Raw genomic sequence first — 14,260 nt, 5'->3', positions numbered from 1 at the left:
ACTAAGAACCGTGCTGTCACGCTCTTTTATACGCCTGTCTCTTGCTCACAGTAGTAAGCGATTTTCTCGTGATTTCGGCTTCTAGTCCCACCTCATGTAAATAGCGGTGACTTTGGAATCGGGAAGACTTTGATTCAATTTCTACCTCTGCCTGGTGTGCAGAGGCTGCTTTACCAGCCTTGTATGATTCATCTCTCTTCACCTTTGTTTCCTCATCTGTAAAATGGGATCACAATTCTTCAGAGTGTCTGTGAGCATTAGGTGAGTGACAGTCATGGAGTTACCAGCACCGGGCTGGGCATCCACTTGCCCACTAGATTGTGAGCGCCACAAAGGCTGAGTTTTTGGTTTCTAGTCATTCTTACATTATCTATACGGGTCTCCTTTCCTCCTCTTCTGCCCCAGTTTCACCCCAATAACTAGATGCTCTAACAACTTAATATCACCAACTACAATAGATCTAGGCTTAGCAGTCTGCACTGCCATTTCATTTCATCTGGGAGGGAAGACCCTAGAACTTAAGGAAGTGATATAATTTCCAGAGTTTCTCACCAGAAACATCTAAGAGGCAAGGTATCCTCCCTCTTTTTTTCTTTTAAAGATTTTATTTATTTATTTGACAGAGAGAGACACAGAGAGAGAGGGAACACAAGCAGGGGGAGTGGGAGAGGGAGAAGTAGGCTCTCCCGAGCAGGGAGCCCCATGCGGGGGCTTGATCCCAGGACCCTGAGACCATGACCTGAGCCAAAGGCAGATGCTTAACAACTGAGCCACCCAGGTGCCCCAAGGTATTCCCTTTTTAAATCAAGCCTTGAAGTCCGCTCACCTTCACTTTTTGTCAATTTAAAGAGGCTAAATTCTCTCATCTTTGTCTTATTTTATTAAAAAAAATCCAGGGCAGAGAATTTCTCAAATAAAAAGACAAGGTTGACATTAATAGAAAACAGGTTTAATTAAATACAGGGGACAGTATCAGTAAATATAAAACATAAAATCTAATATGCGGGGAAGTGGGGAAAACCCTGGGCTGCAGAGAGAGCTAAAGGGAGCTCCTCCAGCAAGAACTCATGCAAATCTGTACTTCGGAGTTTCTCATGCACCTCCTCAGAGGCACATGGCTAGCTCTCGGCCCCAGCACCTTATAAACACAGGAACACACAATGTGCATTCGAACACGAACACACATTGAAATGCCTACCCCTCCACACACACAGACACACACCCTGATTTAGCTCTTTAACTCAGTTTGCCTCCCTCCGACCCTGAGGGCTTGAGAAAGAAAACTGTCAGCCTAAGCACTTCACAAGGGCTTTACAATCCAGTGTGCACTGTCTTCCCCTCTGGGCTTACAGTAGCTGTGGATTAAGGGCCATTTACTTCCTGGAGTCGACTCCAAACAGGCAATCAGGCGACTGGCTTCCCCCTCCACTGTCCACTTATGAGGTTCAGACCTTCCCAACCATGGAAACTTAGCTGCTGCTTTAAGGATGTTTCATACTTCAGGTCGGTGGAAATCAAAAGGAATCCCTGAAAAGGAGGCAAGGGTGAAGATAATGTCACACTCTGGACACCGGCCACCATAGGCCTCTGGGGTTTGCTAAGGGGTGAGGGAGAGATGGTTTCTTTCCCAGGTCCTCCTGTGTCACACCCTCCCCGCCACTGTCCCCTTGTGAGTGCCTCAGCCATAGGAACAGGCCACTTGGGATTACTGTCTCTTTATGTGACTTGAGCAGCTCTAGAAGGGGAGGTGGGGAGGGAAGCGGGAGGGCAGGATAGTGTATGGGATTGGAGAATTCCCTAGGAATCTTACTCCCCCTCCCTCAAAAAAAAGCACCAAAATGGTAGAAAAAAGGTGTTCTGAAGTTTGTTGATAATGATTAATGAGGAAACAGCTCACAACAGATCCCTTGAGGGATCTGAGGAGGGTCTTTGGTTCGGGCAAAAGTTCAGAAGAGCCAGTCAAGTCTCATCCAGGCCTCGCTTTCCTTGTTTTAAATGGGACTGCCAATCCGGGCCTCCAAGGTTGTTTTGTGGAATGAATAAAATAAAGCACACCACGGTGCGCCTTCTCGTACTGTGGTGTAAGTCTGGCTGTGAAGGGAAATCAGACTTGGTCTGATTTTCAAACTCAAGTTTCAATGCTTTTCATTGTTGACTGCAAGCTTTAAGAGCTAAGCCTTTTGTCTATAAAATTCCTTGGGCTGGAAAAACAAAGCAGAACAAAGTAGCATAAAACAGAGTAAGCAAAATAGGAAGAGGCTTATTCTACTATGAAAAGAAATGGGGGCAGTGAAGAGAATATTCACATTCTTACCTCAAAAACTTCAATATCTGAATTGACAAATGAGATTTTGTGTGGGTTGGGCAGAGGAATTCCTTGCTGCAATTTTGCTAAAAAACAGAACGAGGTGTAAGATAGCTAGGCACAGACACAGAAGTTTTGGAAAACTTTTTAGTAAAAGATGAATAAGCAGTTTTTAAATGTCTTTTCCTTCTTCCTGATTCTGTATTTTCATTCTATGTTCCTTGCACTTTCCTCTATGAATGCTTAATTATTTAATGAAGTACTTAATCAAAATGCACAAGCAATTATGTACACTTGGATGGCAGAAAAATGTTGGCAACTTGTCCAGTTTATATTTTGAAAATACCTTAATTAGTGGGTCTGAGAACATTTTGGTCTCTGATACAAAATGTATTTTAACCAAGCCAAACTCAAGATGCAGTAGGTTATGAATGACTGCATACAGGGAGAGGGCCTAGAATTGTCCTTCATTAAAACTGTCTATCCAGATGGTGGTCTGTGCATAAGAACCACAGAGATGCCTTCTGGGGAGATGAATCTCTTTTCTGGCGGACCTGAAGGAGACTTGTTACTGCCTAAGGAGAGTGGTTTCAATCTCCTTAACTCAACCAGAGTTTAGCTGTTCTTGCTGAGTCTGTAGGTAGTGTTGCTAACAAGGCTTGGACCTGCGATAACTAATTTTGCAACCACATCGTTGATGGTACAAACTCTGTAAACTCTGGCATGGGCCTGGATTCATACAATCACATGCTGGAAGTACAGGCTTTGGGGTGGAAAGTACCCAAACAATCCCCAACGTTTAGCAAATGTCAGAGTCACATGTTTCCTAAGAATCCCTTACCGTTGGCCAGTGGGAGGATTCCAAAGTGGAGAATAGAGGACAGAATATTCTCAAATCTCAAGACCTAAAATGAAAGGGGATACTAAATCAGTTGCCAAGTCAGGGCATTTTGAAAGTACCATGCCTGGTCTGAACGTGCGCTTTCCCAGACCTTATCACGACAGAGGGCGATAATTAGAATCTCCCCATGGAGATAATCTAGCTTTCCAGACACTGAAAGCTATTTTGCGGGAAACCCTATTATACGGTTTCCCAATCTTTTTTCCTCCTTGAGGGTGGACGTTTCTGCTCCCTGGAGGCTGGACGTTTCTGCTCCCTGGAGGCTGGATCATGGTGACAACAAATGCAGAGGGACCACATGGTGGCAGCAAACATGGCAGCTTAGGTATCTACCAAGTAAGACGATCTAAATAATTACTAAGTATCCCAATTAGTAGTCTTTCCTTAATGGAGGTCCTTTGCATTATGTTATGCTCTATAATTAACAGTATCACCAGAACATCCAATTTACCCAGAATAAATTACAGTAGTTGTTAAATCTTAGCAAAGTGTTAGTTCCTGGGAAGATTCGGGTATTAAAAACAAATGGACTATGGGGTGCCTGGGTGGCTCAGTCGGTTGAGCACCCGACTCTTGGTTTTGGCTTGGTTACGATCTTGGGGTCATGATCTCAGGTTCATGGGATCGGTGGGGCCAGGCTCCTCGCTCAGAGATCAGACTCTGCTGGAGATTTTCTCTCTCCCTCTCCTTCTGCTCTTCCCCACTATGCGCGCTCTCTCTCTCTAATAAATAAATATTTTAAAAAATAAATGGACTATGATGAACATCAGTTCACTCAATGAATATATTTTGAATATCCTACATGCTTAGCAAGCTTTGCTGCTTAGTGAGGAGAGCTCTGAAGCCGACTTCCTTGTTTTTACCACTTCTATGATGTTGGGAAAGCTCTTTAATCTCTGTGCCTCCATTTCCTCTACTGTAAAATGAAGATAACAGCACTAATGTCGTAGAGTTGGTCTCAGGATTAAACATGTTAATAGTATGTAAAATGCCCAATATATACCACTGTCATTTTCTCTCCCCCAGAAATGTCATTATTAACACACTCTGTTGTTGATGCTAAGCAGTTTCTTTGAGTCTTCCTAGAAGACTTGCACTCATTTTGCCTCCTCTAGGTTCAGGAAATATTATTTATGAGAAAGTCAGCTGTGCATTCTCATTGATTATAGTCTGTCATCTACCAAATGGCTACGCCATGGAGGTGCCAACCCACAGTGCATGAGACACTACGGATATTTTATATTTCAATATCTGGCATGAGAGACGTAACTTATTTTCCAGCTTGTTGAGACTAATGCCACTGGCTTCTAATCTTCCCAACCTGAAAATCAGGAAGTTCCTATAAAATTAAACAAAGAAACAAACATCTTGTTTGGTCTCCTGGAAAATTCCTGGGCGTCTTTGCTGTTTTCCTCAGATCTATTCCTCTCTTAATAGCTGCTTCTGTCGAACACGGTAATCAATTCAGTACCATGTCCCAGGACTGCTCTGTGAGAGGTCAAATGCCCTGACCGAGGCCCTCCAGCCAGTAAGTGGGAGTTTACTCCTGCAGCTTGGCCTTAGAGTTTGTGTATGTAACCATTATGCTATGCTGCCCCTTGACATAGAGGTGGCAATAACTGAAATTAATTTTTATAAAAACAATGGCCATTGTTTATTTAATACCTACCATGTATCCAATATGCTAAATGAATTTCATATGTGATCCCAGCTAATCGTCTCAACAACCCCAAGGCTGGAATGGCCAGCTCCATCCCTACCTGCACTGCCCGTTCTCTTGCTCTGATTTATCGTTCTCTATAATATTTTTCAGCATACAATATATATTTGCTTGTTGTCTGCCACATACATCCACACACACATGCACACTCACACACACACACAAACACACACACACACTCTCTAGAATAGGAGTGCCCAACGGTGGCACTATTGACATTTTGGGATGGATCCTTCTTTGCTGTGGGGGTTGTCCTGCGCACTGTGGGACGGTAAGCAGCATCCTTGGTCTCTACCCACTAAGTGCCTATAGCACCCCCCCCAGACTGTGACAACCAAAAATATGTTCAGACATTGCCAAATGTCCCTGGGGGGCAAAACTGGTGAGAACGACTGTTCTGGAATATAAGTGCCACAAGGGTAGGGACACCAAGTAGTGATTTGGCTGATCTTCCTGCAGTTTGGGGGGAGGGGTTTGTTTCCAAGTATATCCAAGTTGGGATAGACTCTTCCCATCAGGAGGTCACTGGGATGGGGCCCCCTAAAATGTATCTGCACAACCAGCCTTGACGCGATTTTAGGAGATGGCTAGAAAGGCTTTCAAGGGCAAACTTAGTCATGGCCTAATAATTTGCAGATAGCCTCATCCTTTGGGAGTCTGGGCCTTATATTTAATTCTCAAAGATTATTTTATCCAAAAAATGAAATCGCCCTGAAAATCTCCCTGAAAATGCCAATGTTACATAGGTCTTAAGTTTTTTTAAAAAATTCCTTTAAAAGTCTTTCTGAATAGATAAAAGTGAATTGGAGAGTTCCTGTCCTGTTTAAAAGTTATGGGGTTGGTGGACAGGCAGCTACACAAGGAATTTTAAAGTTAAAACCTACACTCATGGGGAAACCAAGTATTTAGAGGCTTAGAAAACAGTCATCCAGGGCGCCTGGGTGGCTCAGTTGGTTAAGCCACTGCCTTCGGCTCAGGTCATGATCCTGGAGTCCCGGGATTGAGTCCCGCATCGGGCTCCCTGCTCGGCAGGGAGTCTGCTTCTCCCTCTGACCCGCCCCCTTCTCATGCTCTCTCTCTCTATCTCATTCTCTCTCTCAAATAAATAAACAAAAAATCTAAAAAAAAAAAAAAGAAAAGAAAACAGTCATCCAGCTCCTATATAGGAAAATTATCATTTTTCCCTTGACAGGGAACTCTGAGAGCTTGGATTCCTACCTCAATATTGCTGCGATTGGACTCTGGCAAAGAGAGGCGGAATCTGAAACAAAACAACACAACAAACGTCAACAGGAAAAGTTTAAAGGATGGAAGATTTAAAAACAACCATCTCAACAGAAAGGAACAAAAAGGAAAGGGGATTTTTTTTTTAAAGATCCATAAGCCACTATTTTAAAAAACCACACAGACTGGTAAGGATATAATGTTCTAGTACATCTTTCCCCCGATATTTGCGGCTTAAGAAGCAGAGCTCCCTAGCAGAAGCCTTGGATTTGTAACCAGGATGGGTTCCCCAAGTGCATTTGCTATATGGGACTTACTTTGGCAACTCGAATGCAGAAGAATCTTAAGAAACAGTTTCAGTCTCCAGCCATACCACCCTGAATGTGCCCGGTCTCATCTGATCTCTGGAGCTAAGCAGGGTGGGCTTGCTTAGTACTTGGATGGGAGAAATAGTCTGCAGGTCTTGGTCTGAACTCCCAGAATACACACTTGATTTTTCATACATAGTGATAGTTAAGATGAAGCAGTAGTAATCAACAGGGAGGATCCCTTCTTTTCACAGATGGGGAAACTGAGGTCCAATTAATGGCAGATTTAGGACCAAAACTCAGATCTCTTGATGTCCATCCCAAACCTCCCTTCCACTGTAGGATCTTGCCTCATCCTGCTTTCCCCCTTAGCCTTCCACGGCTCACTTTAGCCCAGGTGTAGAGCCTTACTTCTGCACCAGCCTTCTAATGGCTCTCCCTGTCTCCAGTCTTGGTCTCCAGTCTTGGTCTTCTCCAATCCGTCTTCTACACCATTCCCAGAGTGAGCTATATGACAAGCATGTCTGATGAGGACACGCTCCTCTTCAAAATTCTTTAACGGCCTGAGTCCAAGTCACTTACATGGTGCACAAGCCTTTCTGTATTCTGGTGTCCAGTTGCCTGTTTACTCTCACTTCTTTTTATTCTCTACCTTGAATTTTATACTCAAGAACCGTGAACTGCTTAGTGCTATGCTGTTTTATTTATTTATTTATTATTTTATTTTCCTAGATAGGCTCCACACCCAGCCCATAGCCCAATGCGGGACTTGAACTCACGACCCTGAAATCGAGACCTGAGCTGAGATCAAGAGTTGGACACTTAACCAACTGAGCCACCTGGGCACCGCTATGCTGTTTTATTAATCAGGCACTATATATCTGAGGTTAAAAAAATGTATTGGCTTCAAAACACATAACAAAAAACTCCTGAAAAATTAAAATTAATACATGCCCACGCCAAGTAACATTATGGTGGACTAGTCACTTTAACTCAACTCCACTCATGGTTAAATTTAAATTATATTTAATGTGGAATGCATTTGAATATATCCAATATATTTGGGGCTGGATTCTCCAAAATTAGAGTGGTCATAAAGATCTTAAAACAACTGTAAAGTATTTCCTTGCATATTCCATGACACTTCTGGCCTCCATGCTTTTTGCTCATGCTGTTGAGCAAAAAGCTCAACAGCCCCTGAAATTGCCCCTCCCCTGTCTTGTTGACTGGTTAGCTTCTTTTAATTGTTTAAGATTTAACTCAGGTGTTACCTCTTCCAAGTACCTTTCTGTTATTACATTTAAGGAGCAGGTAGATATTAATAGAAGAGGTAAGTTTGCTTATTATTAGCCAATATCATGTTAATACGAATTAAGTCTCAAAACTTAATTGCTGATAATAAGCAAACATAAGAGTAAAAACCAGAAAGACAGTTAAACCTGACGAGGATCAGAGGTGGTATTGGTGGCACTGTGGCTCAAACTGAGCTCAGTGGAACGTGAGGACCAGAATCCTTAGGGTTTCTTTAAAGGAAGTAAGCTGAGCAATTGAGCAAACACTTGAACGTACTGCTGGAGAAATGTGAGGGGGATTCTTCCCCTTGGCCACACTGCCTTTTATTAAAGACGGGTAACCTACGCCAGTTTACAAATCCAGGTGGAGCAAAGAGCAAACTCGAGGTCCTTGTTCTGAAAAACACACAAGCACAACTCTGACCACTAGGTGACGACCGAGTTCAGTCTTTTGACTCATCCTCCAACAGAGCCCCTAACCTGTTTCTTAAAACACAACTATTGGGAACTAATTTTATTACAGAACCACAGGGTTGTTGGGGAGAAAGGGAGCTCAAGTAGCCCTACCATGCAGACATATAAGAGTTAGCTTATTTAAAAAGTTTTGGAGAAGGTTTACTGCCCTGATTGAAAACCAGAACAAAAGTACAAACACTTAATCATGTCAAATGATGGTGGGGTCATGATCTGGGTCAATATAGCAAATACGGCATAATGAAGTTCAAGTGGACCAAGGCACAGGAACTCACAGTGCCACTCACTCTTCTAACCCTGTGGCCATAGCAGACATTGAAAATCATACCTTTCACTCAATACTGCATAATAATTGTTTATCTCTTTGCCCTCTGACTATGAACTTGACTGAGTTCAGAGCATGGCACATTTAGACACTTAGTATTCATTCAGTTATCTGTCCAGCAGATACTTATTGAACACCTAATACATGTCGGCCCTGCGACAGGTGCTGGAGATCACGACTGTGAGTGAAACCAAACACAGCCACGGCTCACATGGAGATTAAAGTCTCGTGGGGAGGCACACATTAATCAAATAAGCCCACTGGTGACAGTTTAATGACAGATTGAGATAAGTGCGCTGAAGGAAAGGAAAAGTTCATGGAGGTAAATAAGAGAGGAACCTGATCTAAACTGGCAGGTGCAGGAAGATTTCCGAGGAAGGGAAATACGTCCTTGAGCTGACATATGAAGGGTGAGTGAGATTAAAAAGGCAAATTGGGGAAGGAAGAGGGAAGGGTCTGGCAGAGGCTGAATAGAGGCCAGTTAGAGAGTGCAGCAAGACGATGCTCGAGAGGCAGACAGTGGTGGACCAGGCTGGGTTTCTCAGGCTATGTCAAAATTTTTATATTTATCTTAAGAGCAAGGAATCTATGGAAGGTTTCTAAAAAGGGAGATGATGTCTGTTTTGTAAAGATCACTCTGGCTGCAGTATGGAGAAAAGATGGACAGGCTGAGAGGTTTCCTAGGTGCCCCTTCTATGCCCAGTAATGCTCTAAGCAATGTGAAGGACTTTAGTTATAACTGTATTTATGATGGACAGACAGAAGCTGTATGTATAGGAAGGAGTTGGAGAACAATACAAAGTAGCTGTCTTCAGTACTCCTTTGTGGGTTTTACACTGACTTGCTGCAGGAATTCTAAGAATGTATGAAAAGGTGAAGAAACCAGCGTGGGTTGGAGGTAGGGGTGTGTGTGTGTGTGTGTGTGTGTGTGTGTGTGTGTGTGTGTGTGTGTGTGTGTGTGTGTGTGTGTGTGTGTGTGTGTGTGTGTGTGTGTGTGTGTGTGTGGTGTGTAAGATATGGGAGGGGATAAACTGCCCTTTGAGAGAAGCACTCCACCATTTCCCTTAGCACCCAGTTTTTGCCTTTTAATCTGAGTGTTTCTCTTATCAGGCTCTGGGCCTGGAAGGTAGAAACAATTGCCTTTCTCTCTACTATCTGTATCAAGAACAGTATAGAGCACATAATAGGTGCTCAAGAAATTCTCATTGAATGGATTATGGATAAATGAGTAAAGGATGGGTGGGGAAGTGTTTATTGGAATTGGGGTCACTTTGAGAGGGAGCCAGCCTAAAGCAGAATGTTCATTTTAGGGAGCTATGAGGGGTAAGATTGGCTTGCTTGGAAGGTAGTCAAAGAGCTTGACAACCCCAGGCTGTGCATTTAATCCACGATGAAAGGCTTTTTTTTTTTTTAAGAGAGAGAGAATTTTAGAGTGAGAATGAGCAGGAGGGGCAGAGGGAGAGAAAATCCCAAGCAGATGCCGTGGGGAGTGTGGAGCCTGATGTTGGGCTCGATCTCACAACCATGAGGTCAGGACCAGAGCCAAAACCAAGAGTGTCAGACGCCTAATCGACTGTGCCACCCAGGTGCCCCCAATGATGAAAGGTTTTCATGTGAGGAATGTGTTGAGCCCATTCCAGTATTAAAGGACCCTCTTGATGAGGAAGAGTTCCCCAGTGTTTTATCTTCATTGCCTTCTGCAGTCTGGAAATTCCCCCAACAAGTCAGGGAGAGGGGGAAGAAGTCATTTGGGGTTTCCTCCTCTGATGGGGGCCTCGCACCGTGGCATTCCTCTGCCCTGGCTTCCACAGTAGCTCAGAGGGAGGGCGGAGATGGTGGTCAGCCCAGGTGCCAAGCCCGGGCTCTGACGGCCTGTCTAAAGCACTGTTCTGACAGAAACTGAAACCAATCTTCCCAGACCTGTTTTCCTTTCTGGGTTTCTCTCCAGATGGCTCACACTGGGAAATGCTTATCTGCCCTAGCTGCGAGGAGTAGAGTTGGGTGGTGATTCCGCTTGTAGCCAGCTTTCTTTGCATTCTCTGACGGTGTTGCCTGTGGGGGTTGTAGGGTGTGTGTGTGTGTGTGTGTGTGTGTGTACGCACTGATGTTACTGGTGTGGGGTGCAGTTTGGGAGTGTCCAATGCCTCACTCATGGCAATGTCAAAGTTGTTCCAAAGTTGTTGTTCCAACAATTGTTGTTCCAACAATACTGTATATTTGATTGTCTTGAGCTTTGCATGCAATTAAGAAAAAGGGCTAGAATTTAGTCATCTGTATGGTGACCCAAAAAGGGAAAGTGTTGTTTAATTTGGTCTCAGAAATGTCTACTATGTGGATCAACCTACACTGGGGTTACCTCCCAATAGAACTGTGTTTAGAACAAAAGTCGCAATTGTAGATGGACCAGTACGAATCTGGTTTATGACTTTGAGGGCCAACTCTAAGGCTTTTAAGGCCATCCTGACTTGTCATGTTTCTTGGGATCAATTTCTCCCTCTTATTTGGTTAAAATTTGAGCCCAGAAGAGGGAACGAGAATAAAAGTCTATTGCTGGTAGTGACCAGACCTTACCTCGTCTACCCATACAACAGCTCTGTGGATAGGTGCTTTGTTTTGCTGATGAGGAAACTGATGTTTAGAGAGGTTGATTGACTTGCCCAGGGTCACACAGCTAGCAAACGACAGGGGTGGAATTCAAAATCAGATATGCCTGACTATGGGGCCGTGCTCTTAATTAGACATACTCACAGAGGTCACATTGATTACTCGTACTCCCTGCTTCTGCTTTCTTTATTTTTTCCTTCCCTCCATTTCTCAAGGCAGCTGTGTGGAAAGGGCCGTGTGCTTTTTCCACTGCAGGTCACCCTCTGCCTGCGGTTTCTCTTCTTCTATCAAATCTTCACATTAAGAAAGGACATGCTGCCTGCTTCAATTTCATGTGACTCCACGCTCATGGGTTTCCTCTTCTGGGCAAGGGTGTTTACTGTTTAAATCTTCTAAGTCTTGGCTATGTTCCACATCAAAGGCAGTATAATGTCCTAAGTGAACACTCAAGGCTGTGAAAACTGCTCACCCAGGTTCAAGTTCTGGCTCTGCCATTCAATAGCTCTGTGATGTGAGCAAGTTATTTGACCTCTCTATAAACTGTAAAACAGGGATAATAAGCTACTTCCAGGTCTATTCACTCAAGCTACAGACATTGATTGAAGATCGTGCCAGGTCCTGGAGATACAGGGTTGTGCGGTTTAAATGAAGTAATATATGTGAAGTTCTTGGCACGGGACCAGGAGACACCAAAGGCTCAATAATAAAGTAGTCATAAATAGTAGAACAAAAGGCAATTTCTCTAATAGCCATCACGGAGCGGGACACAGGGAATGAGGTGTTTCCTGAACAGGGTTTTTCTGTATAGGGAAACTCTTGAAATGATCTTGTATGATTGAATACCTTCTTCCCCTGGATAAGGCCAGCCCCAAATTTTAAATAATAGCCATAGTCAACCTTCTTGAACACTTATCATGCACTTTACATATATTAACTCAAGTATTCCTTACAATTACCCCCTGAAGTGGGTTGTATTATAGCCTCATTTTATAGAGAAGGAAATGGAGGCCCAGAGAGGTTAAGTAACTTGCCTGAGACCCCACAGCTAATGAATGGCAGGGCGGGGATCTGAACCAGCTAGTCCTGACTCTAAAGCCTGTGATCTCACTGCCTCTTTAAACTCACAACCCTGGATTCACCTTGATTTCTACATCTCCTGTCTGTGTAGCTAGCCATGAGCAGCTCCAGAAAGAGACACATTCAGGCAGGGGATATTTAGAAAGGTGTTTGGGGGGGTTAGTATTCTGGGAGCCTAATTTGGAGACCTTGTTTCCCAAGGTTTTCTCAGGGATGCTTCACTGATCCCCACCTCCCTTTACACCTCTCCGCGCTGTGTCTCTCTACCTCACCCGAGACCAAAGCTGGCTGTCCATCCGGAAAAGCAGCGCTTGCAGAACCAGGAGTGGAGGCACCGGCTGGGGCAGTCATGTGGGAGATGGGGCTGCCATTCCTTTGGCACAGCGCTGCTCTTCCGCAGTCTCGCATTGGCTGCCTTGGGACTGAGTGATGCTTGGCCCATCCGCCTTGCCTCCCATCCTCCTACTGCCCAAGGTCCGCCATAGCACCGCCAGCAGGAGCCACCCCAGACTCCACGCAGGTGACCTGTGCAGTGGGACATGGCCTTGCTCAGAAGGGTCCATGCTTGGCTTAATGCCCTGCTGTCTCTATCTTGAAATTCTTCATAAGATTTTGAACAAGGTGCTCTGCATTTTCATTTTGCAGTAGGCCTTGCGAGTTAGGTAGCCGGTCCTGCTCAGACCCCACTAAGGCCTCAGGAAGCCTCCCCAGCATGAGACTCTAAAGGAGACTCCAGGAAGGCAGGAGTCAAAACATGCTTGTGGGCTGTAGGCAGTCAGAGAATGGATCCACACATTTCTTTGGGTGATGTGAATTGAGCAGGTTGCAATCGTATTTGCGGTTACTCCCATAAATAAACCTAACGCCCTCTGAATGTGCAGTTTCTTCCCAGGAGAATCCCTGGAGAGAAGAGTCCGCCCGACTTAAGCAGAGAGGTGAACCTGGTCTCTCCGCTCCTTAAGGTCTCTCTTACCGGCCGGCCACAAGCCTGAAGCCCCACCCTTACTAAATCTTTCCTTGCATCCTGCCAGTAAACCAGAGCCCTGCTCAAGTGCACACAGGGTTTCTCCCTTCTCAAGAGCTTGCTGCCTCCATCGGCGGCCCTGCCCCCCTTCTCCCCCATCCCTCCAGATTTCCAGCCCCCCTTTCCTATCAGCTGCAGATGGAGGGCTCACTAGTGCTTGTGCAGGGGCTGCTCAGGCAAACTGCATTGCAAATTCTCTCCTTTCCCTCTGGCCTCGCTCTGATGCTGCCTTTCCCTCACCTGCCACCCTCCCCACCCGCTTCCTGCCCTCTGGCTTCCATCCTCTCAATTATTAAAACTGTCCTCTCCAAGATGACCCATCAAGGTTCAGAGTTTCCTCAGCCTTGACCTTGTGGAGGTTGGGCCACGTTATGACTTCAGGGGCCCATTTTTGCCTCTGGGAGTCCTTCCTCCATAAAGAAATATTAAAAATTATATTTGAAGACTGTGTTGTTATAAAGATAAGTACAATCCAGCCTGGATTGTATTCACTTTTTAATTCTTATTTCAAAATATATTACAATGCTTTCATGGGTCCCTAAAGTATCTGTGGTCTCTAGGCTCTGTACCTGCTGAGACTAATGGAGGAATCAGTCCTGTGTTGCAGAGCTGGGGAAAACGTAATAAAGCCTCCTTGAAATCTTTCCCCTCTGGGAAACCATACTACCTTTTTTGTTGTTGTTCCTTTTATTGGGAAAACAATACAGTTACAAAGAAAATTGTAAGGAGAGAAACGCCCTCCATCCCATATCCTAACAGTGCTCTTCAGCTGTGATTTGCTCCCTTGTCCAGATGGAAAGCTCTTTTGCACAGCTGCCTACTGTGTTTATGCAGTTTTGCATTCTGTTTGTCCCATTTAATGTCATTTTATTGAAAGCACCTTCCGTGTCTCTGCAATAGTCTTCATAACCATCTGGCTGACTTACGGTGATTGACTTACTTTTCCCCTCTGTTGGTTTCCTGTCCTTCCCAGACTCTGCTTTCTCTGGCCTTTTTATAGCCTTTC

At 44.5% G+C, this 14,260-nt stretch overlaps 1 protein-coding gene across 2 annotated transcripts in view; it reads right to left on the bottom strand.

Moving 5' to 3' along the window:
* Positions 1–730: 730 nt before the first annotated feature.
* Positions 731–14,260, bottom strand: part of BPIFC (BPI fold containing family C) — a 40,687-nt gene continuing 27,157 nt past the window's right edge. For both annotated transcript variants that reach the window (XM_021687383.1, XM_021687384.1), the window contains 4 exons: positions 6,145–6,187; positions 3,147–3,210; positions 2,315–2,391; positions 731–1,527 (listed from right to left, as the gene is read on the bottom strand). In XM_021687383.1, the coding sequence (XP_021543058.1) occupies positions 1,405–1,527; positions 2,315–2,391; positions 3,147–3,210; positions 6,145–6,187 (307 nt within the window). In that variant the 3' untranslated portion in view covers positions 731–1,404. The remainder of the gene's footprint in view (positions 1,528–2,314; positions 2,392–3,146; positions 3,211–6,144; positions 6,188–14,260) is intronic.

This window comes from Neomonachus schauinslandi, chromosome 5, assembly GCF_002201575.2.
Source record: "Neomonachus schauinslandi chromosome 5, ASM220157v2, whole genome shotgun sequence".
In the NCBI taxonomy this organism is placed as follows: Eukaryota; Metazoa; Chordata; class Mammalia; order Carnivora; family Phocidae; genus Neomonachus; species Neomonachus schauinslandi.
Note: the sequence above shows the minus strand (reverse complement) of the source record. Positions and strands in the feature narration are given on the sequence as shown.